This window comes from Plasmodium malariae (assembly GCF_900090045.1).
Source record: "Plasmodium malariae genome assembly, chromosome: 2".
Lineage (NCBI taxonomy): Eukaryota > Apicomplexa > Aconoidasida > Haemosporida > Plasmodiidae > Plasmodium > Plasmodium malariae.
Genome location: NC_041776.1, coordinates 760,299 through 782,760, shown reverse-complemented (window position 1 = coordinate 782,760; position 22,462 = coordinate 760,299). Strand labels below are relative to the sequence as shown.

Genomic DNA, 22,462 nt, shown 5'->3' with positions numbered 1-22,462 from the left:
AATTAATTTTATTATAGTTAAATTATAAATAACTTTTACGTCAAAAAACATAAAAAAAACAATAAATTAAAATGAAATGAAATAAGAATATTACAGTGTACCCCATGGATTATTCTATAAATTTTTCTTTATAGTAATCAATATGAAGTTATTCCTATTCTTATACCATATATATATAAACACTAGACTTTTTGTAATGTCACAATGATAATAAATTGAATCTAGGCTATTCATTCATACATTAATAACTATAAACAAATAATTCCATAAAACAGTATGAGTAATAAATTCATATAAAGAACAAATTTTTATGAAATTAACACAATATATGTAATATTAAATGGGAAAAATTCCTAAGGATGCTACATATATATATACATATATTTATACATATACACTTCTGTAATAACTGTTTGGGACTATAATGTTTTTTCATTTGGTTGCAAACTGTTTCTATTAAATTTGTCAATAAATAAAAGTTTTTTTTTAATTTATAAAAATTAATTTGATTTATTTTTACCAAGGAACAGATATAATAATTTATTCTTAATATTCAATTAAAAAGAAGAAAATTTTTTAAGTTTTGTACTGTAATAAAGTGATTAAATGAAAGATTTTAAAAACCAAAGAATGTTTTGAAATAAATAAATATAAACAAGAGAGGAATAAAAAAAAAAAAAAAAAAAGACAGGTATATACAAAGATTATAACAGTGTCAAAATAAACAAATTTTGTATAACATATTTAAAGATAATCATTCTCGTAAAATAAATATTGGAGATATCATATTGTTACTAATAAAATGATTTTTATCTCGTCCATGTTCTTTTTGTTATTCTCTTAACATAAAAAGTCTTAAACTAAAACATATTTCACAGTCATAACCATCTTAATAAATAAACGTCTACGTAAAGTAATATAAATGAACAAAGGATATACGCTTGTTTTTTCAATTTATTGAAATGCTGAAACTTATGACGTGTTCCGTTTAAGATAAGCTATTAACTCCATTATATAACAAATACTGATGAATATTCATAGGGTAACTACTTTAATGCAAACGTATATATATATATGCATACTGCACAGATACCCAATACATAGATACGTACAAACATGCATATGTAAATACATACAAACTAACATATATAGACCTACATATATACAACGTAATTACGCATAAACATGCATTCCTTAATAGTAAATGATTCTAAAATAATAAATGTTTCCATCACCAATTTTTTAAAAAATGAAGTTGATACCAATTTCTGATAAGTCTCAAGCAGAATTTTTCTAAGTGAATCACTTAAACGAAATAATAACAATAAAAGATTTTTATCTGTTTTCCCATAATGGTACAAAATACATATAAAATGGTAAAATATTATGTTAATTTTAAAAGCTAGTATAAGTAATTAACAATTAAATAATTTTTTAAAAAGTAAAATAAAAAAAAAATAAGTTCAATAAAATTTAATTGTATTAAATAATAAAATATTATTCCAATATTAATTATCTATGAAATGTTATTTTAAAAATTAATTCAAAAGGGTAAGCAAACAATGTATATTATAAGTATATACACATTTGCACATTATTTAATACAAATATATCGATAAATATCAAGAACAAAATAATCGTGAAAATTACATAATATTGACAGTTATATATATAAACTGATTTTGATATATATATGCAATAATATGTAAAAACAAATATATGTATATAATATAAACATATATACAAACATATATCTATAATATATATATGTGTATGTATGTTTTTTTTTTATTTTTTAAGTTTTTTTTTTTTTACTTAAAAATACAAAAAAAAAAGATTACAATAATCATTAAAAAAAACAAAATATTTATAAGATTTCTGTATTTAAATATTTATATATATTATGTTAATATATATATTAAATTTAAGGTTTCAGAATGATAACCTTTATGTAGATATTACAAAAACATATAAATATATTTAGTACAAAAAAATCTAAAAGCTCTAACTAGTTGTAGCGCGTTTAGGAGTTGCAGGTTTATTGGGGCCACGTTTGGTAGTAACAGGTTTAGTAGTAACAGGTTTAGTTGTAACAGGTTTAGTTGTAACAGATTTAGTAGTAACAGGTTTAGTTGTAACAGATTTAGTAGTAACAGGTTTAGTAGTAACAGGTATAGTAGTAACAGGTTTAGTAGTAACAGGTTTAGTTGTAACAGGTTTAGTTGTAACAGGTTTAGTTGTAACAGGTTTAGTAGTAATAGGTTTAGTAGTAATAGGTTTAGTTGTAACATGTTTTGCACTATCACGTTGCTTAATAGCAGTTTTAGTAGTAGAAGATATTCTGGTATCTAATTTTGTAGTATCCGGTTTGGCGGGCTCAGGTGGAGGAGTGTCCTTCTTCTCTTCGTCTTTTGACTTTTTTAAAAATGGAATTTTATCTCTGATTTTAAACTTAGAAAAAACTGATATTTTTAACAATTTTATTATAGCATAATATGCAAGGCCCAAAGCTATTGCAAATCCTATACCACCACCAGCATTACCTCCTGTGTATCCGCTACCAAGAGAGAATCCCAAAATTCCTCCTATTGCAAAAAATACGGATAAAATAATACTTAAAATTGCTTTCGTTGTATCACCTAATGAATGAAAGCAATTTTTAAGATTGCCAAATAATCCTTTCCCAATTTTGTTTTTTACTACCTTGTTTTCAAGTATTTTTCCTTGGATATTTGTTGGTAATTTGGTAACATTTCCTATTAAATCTTTTGGATTAGGAGTTTTATTGTAAATATTTTTAACATTAGTCATTACTGAATCTAATATCACTTCAGACTTTTTTTCAATATCACTGGAAATTCCTTCTAATTTATCTGTTATACAATCTTTTATCGTATTTCCAATTTTTGGTATCATATCACTCTCAATTTTTTCAATTTGTCCTTTAATAGAATCTTTTAAATCATTAATTTTTGGTTTCATCCCAGCGTTAAAATCTTCAAATGTGTCAATTACAGTTAATTTCAAACTATCAATTGTTGGTTTCACTCCACATTCGATATTTGTTGATATTTTATCCATAATAGCTCCTTTTATTTCTTCAAAATTTGCTTTCACATTACCTGGTTCTATACCTCCTAATTTTTCTAATATGGTTTCCTTAATAAAATCTATTGGGGGTTTCCCTTCCTGATCCATAGTTTTTATTGTATTTGATATATTTTCTTTCAATATATCAAAGTTCTTTTTCATCCCTTCATTCGCAGATAAAACATGATCTAAAATATTTTCTTTTATTAACTCTAATGCTGGATTCCTTTCTAATTCAACCTCATTTATATTACTCATAATTATATTAGCAAAATTTCCCATATTTCCATTATTTTCATCTTCAACCATTTCATCTTTACTGTTTAATGATGTAATAGCAATATTATTACTACTTCGCACTGGCACCACTTGCAACTTATTTTTACTAAATGTATGTTCCTTATTATCATTATTACATTTATTTGGAACATTATTACTTTTATTTGGACGTTTTACTAATCCCTTTGTTTTTGCTGAATCATAATTTAACTCCATTGGGTTTCTATATAATGATTCAACATGTGCTAGTCTTTTACTTACATCATCGTTCTGAATATATTCATCATTAGTAATTCCATATGATGCAGATACATATGACGGAATTTTTTTTACAGGTTTATATGTAGGCACACAAGGTGCATTATTATTATATTGATTCCCAAATGAAGTACCTCTATAATTATTGTTATATCCCTTATTATCACCAGGTTTCATAAAGTAGGGTGCATTATATTTACCACTCCTTAGCACATCGGTATGTGCTAACAATCTGATAACTCTTATATCATCTATTATATTTGTGTCATTATAATTGTTCTTATCACCCCCTTGGTTGCAGTAGTATGTGCACTAAGAAAGGGTTATGAGAAAATAATGGTACAAATAAATATATGTGCATATATTTATATAATATATATACATATATTCATATTATATATGTAAATATATTCATATCATCTATATACATATATTCACATCATGTATATACATATATTCACATCATGTATATACATATATTCACATCATGTATATACATATATTCACATCATGTATATACATATATTCATATTATATATATACATATAGTCATATTATATATTTATATGCTTATCACAATGCATTTTTTATTTTGTAAAAAAATACAATAAAATAAAATAACATATTAATCCGTAAGAGATAATAAAATACATAAAAATTGTTAAAAAAAAAAGTGCTATTTTATTTATATGCATATAAATATACATATGTATACATATAAAATATATGTACACGCACGTACGTATATAATTATATCAAATAATATATATTACATTATTAGAACATCCTAGAATACTTATTATAAGGGAGTATAAACAAATTTTTGTAATAATATGCAATAAGTTTATTTTTCCTGTAACGTGATTTTTCATTAAACTTGGAAATGCTAAATGCATAAAATTACTAGTTAATTTTGTATTGGATATATCATGACTTATTCTGTTTATTAAAGTACCATATTTCTTCTTCTCCATCTTATATTTTTTTAGATTTAACAATTATAATTTATAAGACGAAACATAATTTTCATTAAATATGGCAAAACATTGAGAATAATTTTATATTTTATATTATGCTGTTACATATTTTAAAACCACTATTTTATTTTATACTATTTAAACGCGTTTTTATATATTATATTGTAATATATAATATTATATAAATTGAAGTGTATATATATATATATATATATATAATTTTGTTAAATAAAATAAACTATATTATACTAAATATATATATATATATATATGTCTTATCATCTATGCTTATGCTGTTTATATACAAATACATAATACAAATAATTAAATTAAACAGCCGTTGTTAGTAATATATGTAAGATATATATTATTTTATTTATTTATACCATCATAATTTTCTTGTCTGGAAAAAAGAAAATTTTTATTACTTTTTTAAAAATATAAAGTATAAAATTTAAAAATAACAAATAAAATATTATTATATATATAATTTAGAACCAATTAATTAATATGCTACTAATAATAAATACAGAAAAAACAGGTTTTCTCTCTAAATATCATACCTATTTATAATATTTTAATTATGCAATTACTTATATTACGTATTATTCTATATATATATTTATCAGTAAACAATTCATAACATGAATGGACTATCCGCTGCAAATTATGAATAAGTATGTGGTAACTACGTAATAATAATATATATATACAATTATATACAAATAATCTGTACGAAATATATTTTTTATATTTATATATAAAATATTTATAAATATATACATACATGTAATGTAATAAATACATATATGTATTAGATAAAATATATTTTGCCCATAGCTACCAAAAAATTACATGAACTTTATGGAATAAAAGAAAACTCATGATATTTATTTTTAATTTATAATTAAAAATTATCTTCAAAGTTTCAACGTATTATAAAATTTTAAATGATTAGCCCTGTTGCTAATATCTTTCTTTTATGCACATTCATAACAAATTTTATCAAATTAAAAAAAAATATATAGAAATGCTTAGAAAACAAAAAGGACAATAAAAAATTAACACAAAAATAATGTTATTAAACTCTTTTTAATGAAAAGAAATAAAAAAACAGAACTAATTAATGCAATAATAAAACAAAAAAAGAAGAAAAGAAAAGTAAAAAATATAATAAACAAAATTAAAATTAACACTTAAATATAAAATTATATATATAAATAAATTAGGTTAAAAATATTAATAAAAATAATAAAAATATACTGTTATTTTTCGTGCTTATATAAATATATAAGAAATTAAATTAAAATAAGAAATTAAATAGAGCTCTTAAATCCATATAATTAGATAATAAAAATGAAAAATGAAAAGATGCAATAAAAATAGTAAGAGGTATAAATTTAAGCTTACGTAAGTCTAAATGAAATGCAAACTTCAAGGTAACGGTAAATTATAAAATAGAATATAAATTTTAAAATAAACTTATAAATTAATATAAAAAATAACTTAAAATGTGAAATTATTTATATAAGCTTGAAAAGTTCTTGTTTTTTGTTATATATAAAATTACTATGTACGAATAAAATTTTTATGTTAATTATAGTATATGATAATTTTATATATTGCAGGAAAATTTTAAATAATAGTATGAAAATTTTTATTTAGTAATAATATTCCTTATAACAAATGTTGACTTACATATTTTGAGTAAAATATAGCAATATTAATATATATATATATATATATCTTATTGTACAATATGAAGGTAAAATGTTTAGTGTTTGTTTTAGAAATTATCGTTGTAAAGAAAATTTTTCATTATGAAATATATTTTGTTAAAAAAAATATATATATTATATAATCCCAAAAGATATATATATACTATTATTAAAGTCCTATACTATGTGCTACTTAGATATTGTACTTTATTTTTACCCATTTTTTATAATTAATAACATAAATAGCATTTTTTAATTTGTATTTATGTACGGAAAAATTGTTACATAAAATATAAGAATTATATGATAGATATTATTCTATTTAAAAAATGGTTAAGATATAAAAAAATTGAATATATTATAATATATATATGAATATTATATAGATAAAAGTGTGTATATGCGTTTTTGTTCGAATTGGTTGTTATAATATAGTATAATATTAGAAATGTAAGTTTAAAAAAATAAAAAAAGAAAAAACAAAAATATATTATTTTAAAGTAGTATATATTTTGTTATAATCTAAATGAAAATTTATATTTCATGTAAACTATGAATATGGTTAATGAATGTTACAAAACAATTATTTACTTAGTAATTTGTAATTGAAGTAATATATATATGTGTACATGTACATATTTGTATATATATTTATATATGGATAATTAGGAATTTTTTTTTAATTACTACTTATTCTATTTATGGTTGTTTTTATAGTTATGTTTCATGTTTGAAGAACTAATTTACTTTTAGTTTTATAACATTATGGTAATAAACATTAAAAACAATTTAATCCTTTAAGCATTATTTTTATAGTACGTTATTTAAAATGAAAATTAACATTTTTTGGTCACTACAAAAGCACAGAAAATTGGGAAAACTGAAACTTTTCAGGACCCTCCTTATATATACTAATTTTTTCAAGTATGTTCTTTTATATATATACAACTTTTTTTTTCTTTTTTTTGTTTGGTAAACGAGTTTTTAATTCGCTATTAATTTAACGATGCTTAATCCATTATTAAGGTCCTTTTTGGTATAAGCCTTTTTAGATATATTTTAAGATTACTTTTTAAAAATCTTTTAAAAAATTATACACAATTAATTATACGTTAGTTGTGAAATTCATATTTTATGAAAAATTTCATAAAAGTGAAATATTCGCAGTATAAAGATTTTTTATACAATATTTGTCTAAAATAAAAATAATTTAATTCGTATGAAAAAAATTATCATTTATCCCTATATATATTGTTGAAATTTGCATATATGTAATATTGTCTTCGAAATGTTTTTAAATATTTTTAGCCAACTACATTAATTTTAAGTCAATTTAAATATAACAAATTTTTTATAGGAAAATTTGGTTACACATGGGTTTTTAAAATTACCAAAATTTTAATGTTCTTATATTATTACTTTTGTTTTAATTGGAAAAATAAGAATGAAAAAATTTTACTTTAAAAAAAAAATTATATTACAAAAAATGTTTTAATAAAAGTGTTAGTTAAATTGTTTAACTGAAAATATGTCACCACAATTATAATAATTAAAATATAGTAGTAAAATTATATTAAAATTATAGTAAAATTATATTAAAATTATAGTAAAATTATATTAAAATTATAGTAAAATTATATTAATAAAATAATAATAGTAAATTTATACTAATAAAATTATATCATGTGTAAGTATATTATGGGTAACGTACTTTCAATATTAAGATTTTATTATTAAAAAATAAAAGAACCTAATAATAAAAATTTCCCTTAAGGGGGGTTGCTTGATTAAACTCCAAAATTTTAGTGTCATCAATTAAGAATACTATATATATAACGGATGAAAACGATAATTTTAATTTCTTTCATCTTTCATAAGTAAAATTGATGTAGAAAAAAAGTATTTGAAAGGGGAACAGAATAAAAAAAAAAATAATAAAAATAATAATATAGTATTTATCTAAAAAATATATAGTTTGCACATATACCTCAATACATACACAATGAGCTCACCATGTGTAAGGCAAAAAATATGGTGCAAAAAAAATAATTACTTTTTAACAAATAAAATTATATATAGAAATACGTAATACTTGTACCTAATTTGTATGCATATAAATATATGCATTTATAATGATAGAATTATAATAGAGATTAAGCTAATATGCAAAGTACAATTTTTTGGTTTTATATTACTTCTACAATAATACATTATTCACGAAGAATAAGTAATTAACGACATTTTGAAAAAAGGAGATATGTTTATATAATAACAAATAAACTTCTTGAAAAATAATATATATAAGTTTTCCACAAGTTCTAAATTTTTATTATACGTCTTCATTAATTCTATATTCAAAAAACAGTTGCAAAAAAATATAATAAAATATATTTTTGTTTTAAGTTGCCTAAAAAGTATGAGCTTTTTAATATTATATACTCTTATAATATATATAAGTAAAATAAAATTTTTAAAAATAAAGTAATATATATTTTCCTTTTTTTATGTTGACACTTCATTTACTTTCAGATTAAAAATATATATGCAATAACTACGAAGGGTAAGAATTAAGAAAATCCTTCTATTTCTTTTTCTATCTTTTTTCCTTTTGTAAAAATCATTTCATTTTCGATTTTCAAATGCTTTAAACATCCATTACTGTTATTAATTATTATTAGTCTCATATACACACATTTTATAAACGTACTTTGTAAAATTAATTGATAAACTTGTGTCTAATAACTTTTGCAAAGCCTGCGAAATTTTTTTAATTAATGCTTAAATTTATACTTTATTTTACCCTTTATTTTACCATTTTGTTTCTTATTCTTTTTTATTTTTTATTATATTTCTTGTTTTCTCCCTCTAATTTCTGGAAAAAAAATTCAAATTAGCCATTATGAATTTACGTAAAAGTATATATCATGTCAAGTGAAATTACTTCAATGTAATATCTTTATTAACATTGTTATCACTAGTTTCTTATCGCATTTACACATTATACATTTATATAAACACAAATAACTAGAAATCACCCCTTTCATTTGAACAATTATATATTTAAAACAAATAAAAAAAAAAAGTATTACTTTATTTTTGCGCTTAACTATATATAAAAGTTTTAAAATCTTAAATCACATATAATTTAATTAGCAAATGTTGTATCACTTATTTATAACTCCTAAAAAGAAAGATATTCGCCCACAATATAATAAAATAAAATAGGAATACTGTAATACTGCTAATCATTTCTAATAGGATGAATCAGATAAAACTTGCTATATAACTCTTATGAATTTTCTTTTTTTTTTTTTCGTAAAAAATTTCTATCTCTTAATAACAGTTCTTCAATAAAATTTATTTTTGATTTAAGGATTTATGAATTTATGTAAAAATAAAAGAAAAGTCCTTTCATATATAGTATTCACTTTAAAGTTTAAATATATATATTATTATATTGCACATTCTCATCATATGTTTAAATTAAAATTATCAACCAAAAAATTCATTTGAATTATAATATTATTATTTTAAATAATAAAATATAAAAATAACTTTCCATTCCTGTACATAAAAATGAAAGTGCTATTCCAGGACTTCAATTGCTATTTCATTCAAAATACCATTTCAATCAATGTGCTGTATGCATAACATACACAACATACATTTTATATTATACATATCAGTGTATATAAAAACATATAGACACGATATGTAAATACCTTTCTTTAAGTAATATATAGTATATATATAAGGTTACTCTTGGTATAAAATATTAGGTGTTAAATTAAATCCAAACACGGTAGAACGTACGTAATACAGAATTAGACTACGACAGTGCAGCGAATTATATAGCACAGTTTAGCAAAAAGGCATAATACAAAAAAGTAATAAAGTTGGAAAAAATTCATATATCAATTGACAAAATTACATATATAATATTTATTTTTTTTTCAGTATTGATTATAAGAACGTTTATATAAAAAAGTTCATGTTATCTTTGAAATCAATGGGTAGTTTATCCTTTTGTATGTATTCATTTCTAAAAGGCAATAAACATGTATATATATATATATATATACATATTACATATACATACTTATATATGGCTACATATATATTCAGTATTTGGTTTTAATTCCTATCCCATGTTAATATTAACTCATATTTTCTCCAAAAAATTAAAAAAAGGTTTTTTAATTTTCAGGAAAATTTTTTACGTTCTTTTCTCTTAAATATTAATATATATCCATTATATAACCCAATGGTATTTTTATGCATCACTAAAATAAAAAAATAAAAAATAGCATCATAAACATTTATATCTATTAAAAATACATGTAAAATAATAAACAGATAAATACTGCTTCTACCAATACGCATCCAACTGTAATGTGATTTCTTTTTGTAGCGAAATCTACCTAAAATAGATCAAGTCATATTTACACATTGGTTCCTATATATACATATATATATATGTGTGTATGTCTGTATCTCTACGTAAAACTTTAAAAAAGATTTTTGAATCCTCGTAACCAACCTTTACCGGATAATGTTGAATCAAAACTTTTTGCACATGATTTCAATCCTTCCTTTATGTGTTTACCAACTTCATTTAAATCATCTTTGGTTTGAGGTATACATTCACAAATTTTATCTAAACTTTCTCTTAAAGTATCTTCCACATATGGTGTAATTTCCTCGTCCATTTCAGTTAATTTTTGTGTTAAAGTGTCTTTTAAATCTTTAACCGCTGGTTTCACTTCATTTTCAATTTCATCTTTAACTTGTTTTCCAAAATCACTTATTCTACTTTTAATGTCAGTTTCACATTCCCCTAACACTTTTTTAAATACATCGTCAATTTTATTTTTCAACTCCTCGTCAATTTCTACTTTAAGTTTATCAGCAAATTCTGATACTTTTGGTTTTACTTGTGCTTCAAAATTTTTAAATTTTTCTTTTAATGAATCAATATTTGGTTTTACTTCTTCTTCCAAATTTTTCATTTTACCTGAGAATTTAGACAATTCAGGTATTACTTCTTTTTCAATGGTACTTATTTTTTCTTTTAAGTAATCCATTTTTGGTTTTACTTCTTTTTCAATATCTTTTCTTAAACATTCTTTTAATTCATCAAATTTGGGTCTCAATTCAACTTGTATGTCTTTAAATTTTGATGCTAAATCTTCCATTTTAGGTTTCACTTGAACTTCAAGTTCAGTCAAATATTTTTTGGTTATATCATCTATTCTTGGTTTTATTTCCTTTTGAATATCCTTTAATTTGTTCATCAATTCTTCCTTTACTTCTTCATATTTACTATGCATGTCCCATTCTGATTCTGATAATTTATCATAAACTTCTTCTGCAACGTCATCAACGGTTGGCAAATTCAACTCATCATTAGAATTTTCATCTTTGCTTACATCTTCATTATTTTCATCATCATAACATACCTCACACAATTCCTTTTCAAGCCCCTCTTCTAACTCTCTTAATTTTTCTTTAAATTCACAAAGTTTTGGTTTTATTTCCTTGTCAATATTATCCTTAATTTTTCCTGTCAATTCATCAATTTTGGGTTTTAATTCTTTTTCATAATTATCCTTTAATAATTGTGTAAATTCATCAATTTTCGGTATTATTTCGTTTCCCATTTGTTTTTCACATGAATCTGATAATCCATTTAATAGATCTTTAAAAACATTTTTTTCGGATCCATCTTCATTTGTTGATTCGGCTAATAATCTCTTACATTTTAAGTCAAATTCATTTTTTCTACAACACTTATTGCAAGAATTCTCATACGCACCCTATTAATAATATTCAAAATTTTTGGTAAAAATTCAATTTAGAAAAAAAGAAAAATATGTATGTATATATATTATTATATTATTAGCTATATATTTTTCATATTTCGGAGTCATTTTTTTTTTTTTTATTTATAAAAAAAAATTTAAATAAAAAGATAAAGCAACCCTAATTTATATATAAATATATATATACATCATTATTACGTAGATATAATATATATTAGGTATACGTGTTATGTATATTCATATATAAATTAGGTGTATATATTATATTAGGCATACATATTAAAAGCGTATATAATAACAATTAATGATTATATTTTATCTAATTATATCTTTTTCCTTACATTATTGGAACACTGCAATATATAAAGTAAGCATGAAAATGCGATAAATTTAGCAACACGTGATAAAGTATTCATCTTTTCCTTGGAATTATATTTTTTCAAGGTAGCCATTTTTCTAACGCAACTAATAATCTTTTACGGGCTTTTAAACTAAAATCTAATTTTTTTTTTTTCAAGCTTTTCCTAAATATTTGTAATATATATATTTTATTAATTTATTTATTACTATTATTATATATTTTTAAAATATATTTAAACATATATATAAACATTAAAATTACTTAAAATTTTAATATTTATTCTTCTAAAAAAAAAAAAAATTCAATTATAAAATATAATTAAAATTTCTTTTTTAATTTTTATTTCAAGCTTTTTTACATAATTATTATACATAGTATTATATATTTATTGTAAATTAGCAATTAATTGAAAAAGTTAAATTAATATTTTTTTCAAAATTAAAAAAATTGCCTTTTTTACATACGTGATATATTTTGCTATAATTTGAACATACTTTATCTACAGTATAACCTAATATATAAAATTATTATTTAGGAAAAAAAAATAAAATACGGTCTTAAGAATAAGTTTCTAGTATTTTTAAAAAGCATGCATGTTCTCAATATATAAAATAAAAAAAAGGTACATAAAAAAAATATGGGCTAAATTTTTTTAAAAAATAATTTTAAATGTTTGCTTTTGTTGTTTATTAAAAATAAAAAGCAACAAAATTGTTGTTTAATATATTAAGTTTATTTAGTATTCATAACATATACGTAAAAACTGTAACATTCACAGTATTTTCTTTATAATTAGGTTGATACGTATGTATACGTATTTATATACATTTTTTTTTTTTTATGTTACTAATATATAATGCATTAATTTTGTTATGACAGAAAGCGCGCATAATTATTTATCTAATAAAATCAGATAAAATATTTTTTTTTTTACAAATAATTAGGCAATAGTTATTGTTTGTGTATATATATGTATAGTTAATAATAATTCGCTTAACATTGTATTTACGGATAAGTACATTTTTAAATATATATTGATTTATGAGAGTAAAAAGAGCAATGTTTCCTTATTCATACTGTGGGAATAATTTTTAATTATTAGGTTAAGCAATGCTATTTTTTAGATTTTTTTTTGTGCGTGTAATATATATAACAACGTGAACAAAATTAATTATAACATATTGAATAATATATATATATATGTTCGCAGTTCTATTTTACTAGTTACCGTTCAGATGAAAAATTTTAAATAATAAAAAAAATTATTGCATACAGAAAAATTGTATGGAACGAATTTATATGTAAATTAAGAGAATTTTATTATAAAACAATTACAAAAAAAGAAAATATAGTTGTGTTTATATAAAATAATTTTATCAAAAAACAAAAAAAAAATTAAAAAAAATGAAAGTTGAAAAAAAAATTTTTAAATAAAGGTGAAAATTTAAAGAAAAAAGAAAAAATAAGAAAAATAAATGTTATATCACAATACCTCAAGGTTGCTTAAACTGTATATTTAGTAATAATAATTTAGAAGGGGGGGAATACTGAGTTTTTTATATAAATAAAAAATAATTGAAGTCGTGCAATATATTTGTTAATTTTATAAAATTATATAATAAAATTTACTGTGATTTTGGGTAAATTAAAAAGTGTAGGTATATTAAATTCACATTCCTTATTTAACAGTATTATGATAAATTAAAACTTTAATTCTTAGATTTTCACCAATTATTAACCGTTATATATATTATTATTTATATACATATGTAAAATGTCTACATAAGTCCGTAAGCATTACTAAAATGAGCAAGTGCTACATGGCATACGAAATGTTGAATAGCTTTTTTATTACAACAAATATTTTAGTATGCGCATTTTCTCTTAATACATTGTTTAGGTAAAAACGAAAGCGCCCAAAGCATTTTTATACATAAGCTATTAACAAAACATATAAAAAAAAAAAATATATATATATATATATAAATTCTATATTATGTATGTAGTATTTTATAATTTATAAAATTAGAATACTTGGGATACTGTTATTTTTATTTTATTTTATTTTACCCTTTTACAATATGTTCAGTTATTCTTTTCTTTTTTTTTTACCCGTATTACATAGCGTAATAAATGAATGTTGATGTTAATATGATGCTATTGTATTGCATGCCTATTCTAATAGTGATTTTTTTTTTTTTAAATATAAAAGTAGAAATAGAAATTGCACCTTTTTATTATAATATTTCATGTGCCTTCGCAATAGTCTTAACGATATAAATAAAACAGTATTTTTCAAATCCCATTTTTATTAGAGGTATTATTTTTTTAATAAGCATATGTATGCGTATGACACAGTAGGACTCATATATTTTTTGTTATAAGTTTATTGATATTCCGGTATTTTTAATTCATAAAATTCTCAATGATTAGGTTACTTGTTATTTTTTTTGGAGGTTAGTAGGTATATTAAATAATTAAAACAACTGCAACTATGTGCAGTGCTACAATAATATATACATAAGTATATATGTGTGTGTGTATGTATGTATGCGCACGTAAATGTATTTGCATATATATGTTTGTACCTTTCTAATACCATAAAAGACATTTTTTACTCTTTCGGTTTAATAAAAATAATGTATGTTCGAAATAAAGTTAACAATGACAGTAGTAGGAATGCTAAAAAGTAAATCCAAAATATCAATAAAACAAATCTGTAGTCTAACAGAAAAACAGTTTAATATGTAAAGAAGAACAGAACCATCTTGTGAAAATATTACAAATAATAACTTCATAAAATGTGCTAAAAAGAAAAAAAAAAAAAAAAAATAGATACATATACATATATATATTTTAATATATAATGCAAAAAATAAAGGAAAAAAGTACCTCCATTTTACTACCTTGTGAGATGTTATAATGTACAACAATTCACTCGATATTTACGTTTCATATGTATTTATTGATAAAAACTTAACCAAAAAATTAATGCCTTACTACTTCCTGTTATTATGCCCATTACGTTAATATGACTTTTTGTAGAGAATTTTTTTTTTTGTTGTACTTTTTTAATTATATTTTGTATGTTCCATGTATAACATCTAAAAGGGAATTATTGTCAGGTGTTCCCTTGAGTGATAAAGAAATAAATAAACTTTTGTCTATTAATACTATACATAATTTAAAGGAATATATTACCTTTATTAAGTTTAAGTATGCAATGACAAAAAAAGCTAGTGTACATTTTAAAAATATTACTACCGAGAAGAAGCAAATTCTATTAGAGACTAAAGATGATTTAGTTAATGTTCTGAGAGAGAACTCAGAAAAAAATAATAAATCCCCTTTGTCAGAATTTTATATTCTAGATATAGCTGAATACATTATTAATGATTTATATGAAACAAATGAGCCAAAACGAGTAGAGCAAGAAGTGTATAACGAAATATGTGCTTCTTATAGGGACGACTACTATGAATACAGGGATAGACAATTTGATGCAGCTTTTGAAAATATGCATAGTAATTGGGCTAACAATAAATTAACACAAAATATGGATCCTCAGTGGAAAAAGGAAAAATGGACTATTTGGGTTCATTATTTTAGTGATATCTTAAATACACTAAGACACAAGGACGACCTACTTCATACATCCATTCTTCATTTAAAAACAATATCAAATTCGTGCAAAGAAGTTTACAGTTCTTTAAAATATTCTTTAATAGATACATATAAAACACCTTTTCTATCTGAGTATAATAAATTTCTTCAATCGTCCATTGATAAGTGGACAGCACAAACGGAAAAACTTGCAAAGCAAAAGAATGAGAAAGATAAAGAAGCGTTTAAGGGGCTAAATCAACGCCAGTGAACAAAATTGGCTGTAGGCGTTATAAGAAAAAAAAGAAACCCCAGAAAAGTTGTTATGCAGTCAAGAGGTGATTTATTTGGGGCTCCGCCTGTACATTAACACATACATATATATATACACCTATATAGATATATATGGTGCACTAATATATCAGCGTGCAGGCAAAAATGGGGATCAAAATACTTTATAAAATAAGAAGCAAAATTTTTTTAGTAGACAAAGAAAAGATATGAAATCTATTGAAAATATCATCTAGTTTATGTATTATGATTCCAATGGTTTATATACAAAATAGTTTTTTTCTCTTAAAAAAATTTAAGTGATTAATCTATGAATCATATTATTGCTGTGTTAATTCTTTTTTTTTTTTTTAAGCATAAAACGGATTCATCTTTTTATAACTTTAATTTTTTAGTAAACAAACAAAAAAAATATATATTAAAAAAACCCATTCTTTTTTGTTAATACATATATATTACTATGTTGTGTGCATTTCTAATTTGATTCATGCATAACATTTTTATTAATTATATAATACATTTTTAATTAAAATTTTCGTAAACTTTTTCACTACAAAATAATTATAGTCACACCTTTGACACTTCAATATTTAATGCGTACTATTTTTATCTCAGCCCTCCACAGATATAAATATAATTTGAGGTTAAAGCAAAAAAAATATTCGTCGGTAATAATTATTTCTCCCTTCAGCCTCTGTTATTATTTTAATGCTAAGTATAGGGAACAAAGAGTTTTATCTCATTAAGATTAACATATATATATCCCAGCACATTCACATAGGTATTAATACAACGTTCACTAATTTTTTGCTCTTGGTACCCACCAAATTAATGGTATATAAACTGAGGGCCCATTTAAGTATATCCATTTCCTTCTAAATTTGGAAAATATTACTTCTATTATTTTCTTTCAGATACAAAAACAATAAAGTTAAATTTAATGAAAAAAAATAAAATAAAAAACAAAATCAAAACATTACTAAAAAAATTAAAAAGTCGGTTGAACAATTAATTAAAAAAAACAAAAAAAAATCCTAAATAGTTTTATTGACAAATATACAAAAAAATATGTACAGAAAAATGATACATTGAAAAATCATATTAACAAAACATATCTATGTTCATTTGATCCTTGTACAACTATTTATGATCTATAATATATTTATGCTTGTAATGACTTGCTACCTATGATATTATTCATAGTACGTTATTTGCTCCCCTGAATTTGTAATTGGTCTCCTTTTTAATTATCATTTTCTGTCATTTTTTTTTTTTTTTTTTCTCCTAAATCTCAGTTAACATATTGTATAATTTGTTAAGCACTGTGGTTAGCTAAAATAAATACCCTTAAACTTTTATCTTCCAACTTTATGGTTTACATAGTAAGGCTTCCTCCATCAATATTCGCTAACCTATGACTAATTGAAATAAAACCTAGACCCTTACGAATGAAATTCTGTGTTACGAAAAGTAAAAATTAATTGTTTTATAAACCGTGCACAATAACTATTTTTCGTGTAAAGTGTTAATAGTAAATATATGAAAAATATAAATGGGGCAAAGAAGAGCCTCACAACTACATTGCATATATAAGTACGTAAATACATATATGTATAAAAATACAAATATATATATATATATACACGCGTATACACATGCATTTAAATTTAATCTAAAAACCCTCAACTAATCCCTTACTACTAAAAGGGCATAGAAAGAAATAAAAAGAACTAAAAAGATGTAAAATCTGCCTTCCATGTACGTATTATTTCTCATTCTACTCTTTAATTCTATATCTTTTCTATCTGAATTTAAAATATTTTGTTCACTTAAAAACAAATTACTTTTTTCCTCCTGTACCATATTATAGTTACTGTATAAAGATGTATTAGGAATGTCCACCATTTTGTTATCTTTTACTTTGATCTGCTTTCCATTTTGAAAAAATTGTTTATCTTTTAGAAACCTACCATTTATATCATCTAATTCCATTCTTCATGAAAGTATATTTTATTTTTACAAAAAAATGCACCAAATTATTATTTTTTTTTTTTTTCGTATATAATTATAAAATATATACGTTTTCACAGTTTTGCATTAGTTACTTTTTCGAAGTTATCAAATATATTTACAAAATTTACAGATAATAATCAAATGATAATTATAATTTTACATAAAAAAAACAATACTATAAAAAAAAAAAAATTACCAAATAAGCTAAAAAAATGAAAAAGTGTGCTGTGTCATTTTATAATAATAACTTCATATCAGCTTCATTAGGTGGAGGCTGCTTTTTAAATGTGTTTTTAAATTAAAAAATGTACAATCTATTATAAAAAAAACTATAAAATATAAAATTATTCTAAATAAATAACAACTATATACAGTGCCAAATATCAACTGCTATACGAAAAATTAAATTTTTAAAACTTTAACTTTTTCGTGTTTCATAACAAATTAAAAAAAAGCAGAAACCACGCAAGTGATGGAAGAATTATATATGCTTACTGAAAAAAAAATAGTAAATAAAATATAAGAAAATAAATAAACAAAAATAAATAACAGAATAAAAATTTTCTGTACTTTTGTAAAATTTTAGTATATTTATATAAGTTATATTTTCAAACATATTAAATTTTTTCGTTCGTCTGTTGCATCCTTTGTGCAGTTTATTTAAATTAATAAGATATGGTATATATAAAGAAAAACAAAAAAACAAAAATTCAAAATAGGGTGTTTCATCAAAATGATGAAAACACATTTATAACAAAATGGTAATATATTGGGAGGACTTTTTAAATATAATATTTTATTATTTAAAAATAATAAAAAATAGGTTCTAATATGGTAAACACAAATATTACATACAACTCAGAACAACAATAATAAAAAAAGTTGTAGCATGGCCAAGCATGAAAAAAAAAAAAGTATTTAATAAAAAATCTGCTTGATAGTATTTATTTCTATCTGTACATTATGTTATAATAGTAGGTTAAAATGATTATTAATAAAAAAATAGACTTTCTTACTTTATATTTAAATATATATATATAGAACAATTGTGAGAGCAAAAAATTGAAAAAAACTTTTATAAAGAACTTTTTTTGTGGTTCTTTTTAATTTTATTTTTTAATCTATTAAACAGTACTTACCATACCCTTTTTTTATGTCTTTTTAATTTCTTTTTTATCTTTATTACTTCTAAATTATATATTATTTTAGGAGTATATAAAAATTTTTGCAACCAAACAAATCTACGCTTCGAACCATTCATATGTATACGTACTTATAAACATATGTAACATTTGAGTTCTTATATTTATAAAGCAGTTAAGTATTATATACAACAAACTTAATACACAGTAACATATGCATAATTATATCATTATAATATAAGCACACTCTTCGGCAATGTATAATTACTTTATATTTACTTTCAGAAAAGTTATGCCCTTCCTACACTTCGACATATCATGTATAGTCATTATTCATGTCATATATTTTTTATTATTAAATAAAAAAAATTATAAAAAATGCCCATCACTACTTATTGAGTAAACAGTAGTACAAAAATACACGAATTAAAGCAAACATCTTTAATGCTTTATTAAGTAAATCACGCAAAAGTACAAAATATAGTAAACCGCGCAGTTTTAAATAAAGTAATACTCTCTTTTACAGTTCTGAAATTACTTAGTTCCTAAACGGTAAAATACGTAGTGCAAAATAAACTAAGCATTTAAAAAATTGTGAAATGTGCAAATTAATTTAGCGTATCTTTTGAAAACCATTTAGCTGATTTATATTCACTAAAGGAGGATTGATATATCTGCAAACGAATTCACACTAAAACTATACATAATAGAACAAACAAAATATGCAACAGTTTCTTATTATAAAAAAATAAGAAAAAACTGAAGCAAAATTTTTGGTTGGGCTAAATGTTGAAAGACCATTTCCTTCCATAATAGTTATATGATAAAAATAGCATAAAATTAATTTTAAGGTTGAGAAAAAAAAGAAAAAATTGCAAAGACTTTTTAAAAAGGCCTTATAAAATTGTTATAAATTTAGAAAAACAATTAATTACCTATTCATATAATTTCTAAGTGCAATATTAACATAGTACAATTCTTCTCTTTTTTATCCTTTTCATCCTTCTCTTTTTTGTTTTTCCGTTTCTATGACTTTATTTTTTTTACTTTTTTAAGCACTAAAAAAGGATCTTAAAAAAGGAATTCAATAAAATTTTTTAAAATTTTCAGCTTAGCTTTTTTGCGAATAACGTATATCATACGAAAATTTTTTTTTCTCGTACAGTTAACATTAAATAGCTTAGAATAAAAGAGTTTGAAAGAGAGAATTTATTTAAACATTACTATCACTAAAGCGATCGTACATGGGTATATATATATGTATTACATGTAATCATATTTACTTGCTCAAGATACTTAGTGTTTAACAAGAATTAAGGAGGCTTATGTAAATTTAGTATAAAATGAAGAGAGTGTTTTCTTTAGAATATGACTAATAAAAACAGCACTGCACTTTTTAATCTTTAAGAAAAAATCATATTTTTATTAAAACAAAAATAGAGAGAATATTTTTCTTTATAAAATATACGAACTGTAACTGTGATTTGTGAAAAGCTGCATAAAGAATGCAGGACAATCTTTACTCAAATTATTTTTTAAAAAAAATTCACTGTCATTTATTATTATATTTTCTTAATTTTAATTACTTAAAAATTAATATAAAAATGGGATATTTCTTTAAAATATCTTTTGGAAAAAAGGGAAAAAAATAAAATAAAAATTAAAAATGGGGAGATGAAAAAATGGTATAACATTTTATTCTTATGTGAATAAATATTAAAAATTATTGTACAAAACTTAAACTTACAATTTTAAGGTGGCAATATAAAAACATACTATTGCCACCTTAGCACAGTGGCAGTGCGTTGGTCTTGTAAACCAAAGGTCGGGAGTTCGATCCTCCCAGGTGGCTATTTTTCTTTCAAAATAAACAAATAAAAAAACTATTTATTTAAAATAAAAAAAGAATACATATAATTATATTTATGTTAGGTAAAATTTAAAAATTCGAAAATTTACAAAAATAATATTTACAAAAATAATAATATATAAATAGTAAAAAAATTTTAATTTTTACATAAAAAATATATTATATACAAATTTTAGTTAAGCCAAGAGTTGTGTGAAAATGAAAATAATTTCTCCATTTATATAAACATATTAAAATTAAAGATATTTATTTTTAATATTCAGTTGTAATAGTAGAGATTTTTTTTTGATACTAAATATGTTTATTTTTTTTAAATAACCTTTTTCTCAAATGTGTAACTCTTCAATTAACATTTTAAATTATAATTTTAAGCACATGCTAACGTATTCCAAAAAAACATATATATATATATATATATATATATATATGTACCTTTAACCTTCACAATTGATAAGAATTATTTTGTATTTATGTATATACGATATACTATTGTATGTACACTGTTTTAATCAGGTACATAAAAGGAAATATTTAGATAGATCTTGCTATCACTACGCAAGGAAATTCATTTTTACATAAAACTTATTCTAATTTTAAAAAGTCCATATTTCATATGCTTTGTAAATATTTGAACATTTTTAATTCAAACCATAAAATTATACATATATATGAATATATGTATATATTTATAATATACTATTTTAAGTAAATGTTTTAAAAATTATAAATCTTGCTTTGTCCAATATTTAACGAAATTTTTATTATAAAATATAAAAAAAAATGCTAAATGTAAGTACCATGATTTTTTTTTATAAATTATTAAAGAATTATGAAGTTAAAACAAATAAAAAAAAAATAATTCTACCTTTAAACCATTTTTAATTTTTGGTTTTATAACCTTTTTTTCATATATTAATAGAAGTGCATAATGTTATAACAATTTTGCTTTCTTTTAAAGTATAAAAAATAATTAAACTTCAAATATTTAATTATAAATGTCAGCACTATTGTTATAATAAAAAATAGAAACAAAAAAGT

General features: G+C 21.6%; 4 protein-coding genes and 1 non-coding gene across 5 annotated transcripts; 2 read left to right on the top strand and 3 right to left on the bottom strand.

Moving 5' to 3' along the window:
• Positions 1 to 2,004: 2,004 nt before the first annotated feature.
• Positions 2,005 to 4,601, bottom strand: PmUG01_02025700 (Plasmodium exported protein, unknown function; the record flags this gene model as incomplete). Its single annotated transcript, XM_029008737.1, has 2 exons — positions 2,005 to 3,939; positions 4,401 to 4,601. 2 exons carry the CDS (start codon positions 4,599 to 4,601, stop codon positions 2,005 to 2,007), a joined length of 2,136 nt encoding a protein of 711 aa, XP_028860267.1.
• A 6,229-nt stretch (positions 4,602 to 10,830) lies between these two features.
• Positions 10,831 to 12,596, bottom strand: PmUG01_02025600 (Plasmodium exported protein, unknown function; the record flags this gene model as incomplete). The annotated part of the gene is made up of 2 exons (XM_029008736.1): positions 10,831 to 12,138; positions 12,486 to 12,596. The coding sequence occupies 2 exons, from the start codon at positions 12,594 to 12,596 to the stop codon at positions 10,831 to 10,833; spliced, it is 1,419 nt and encodes a 472-aa protein (XP_028860266.1).
• A 2,940-nt stretch (positions 12,597 to 15,536) lies between these two features.
• PmUG01_02025500 (conserved Plasmodium protein, unknown function) lies at positions 15,537 to 16,379 on the top strand (the record flags this gene model as incomplete). Its single annotated transcript, XM_029008735.1, has 1 exon — positions 15,537 to 16,379. The coding sequence occupies one exon, from the start codon at positions 15,537 to 15,539 to the stop codon at positions 16,377 to 16,379; it is 843 nt and encodes a 280-aa protein (XP_028860265.1).
• A 1,395-nt stretch (positions 16,380 to 17,774) lies between these two features.
• Positions 17,775 to 18,391, bottom strand: PmUG01_02025400 (conserved Plasmodium protein, unknown function; the record flags this gene model as incomplete). Its single annotated transcript, XM_029008734.1, has 2 exons — positions 17,775 to 17,855; positions 18,098 to 18,391. 2 exons carry the CDS (start codon positions 18,389 to 18,391, stop codon positions 17,775 to 17,777), a joined length of 375 nt encoding a protein of 124 aa, XP_028860264.1.
• A 2,943-nt stretch (positions 18,392 to 21,334) lies between these two features.
• PMUG01_02025300.1 lies at positions 21,335 to 21,406 on the top strand. Its single transcript has one exon. It is a non-coding gene (tRNA).
• The last annotated feature ends 1,056 nt before the right edge of the window (positions 21,407 to 22,462 follow it).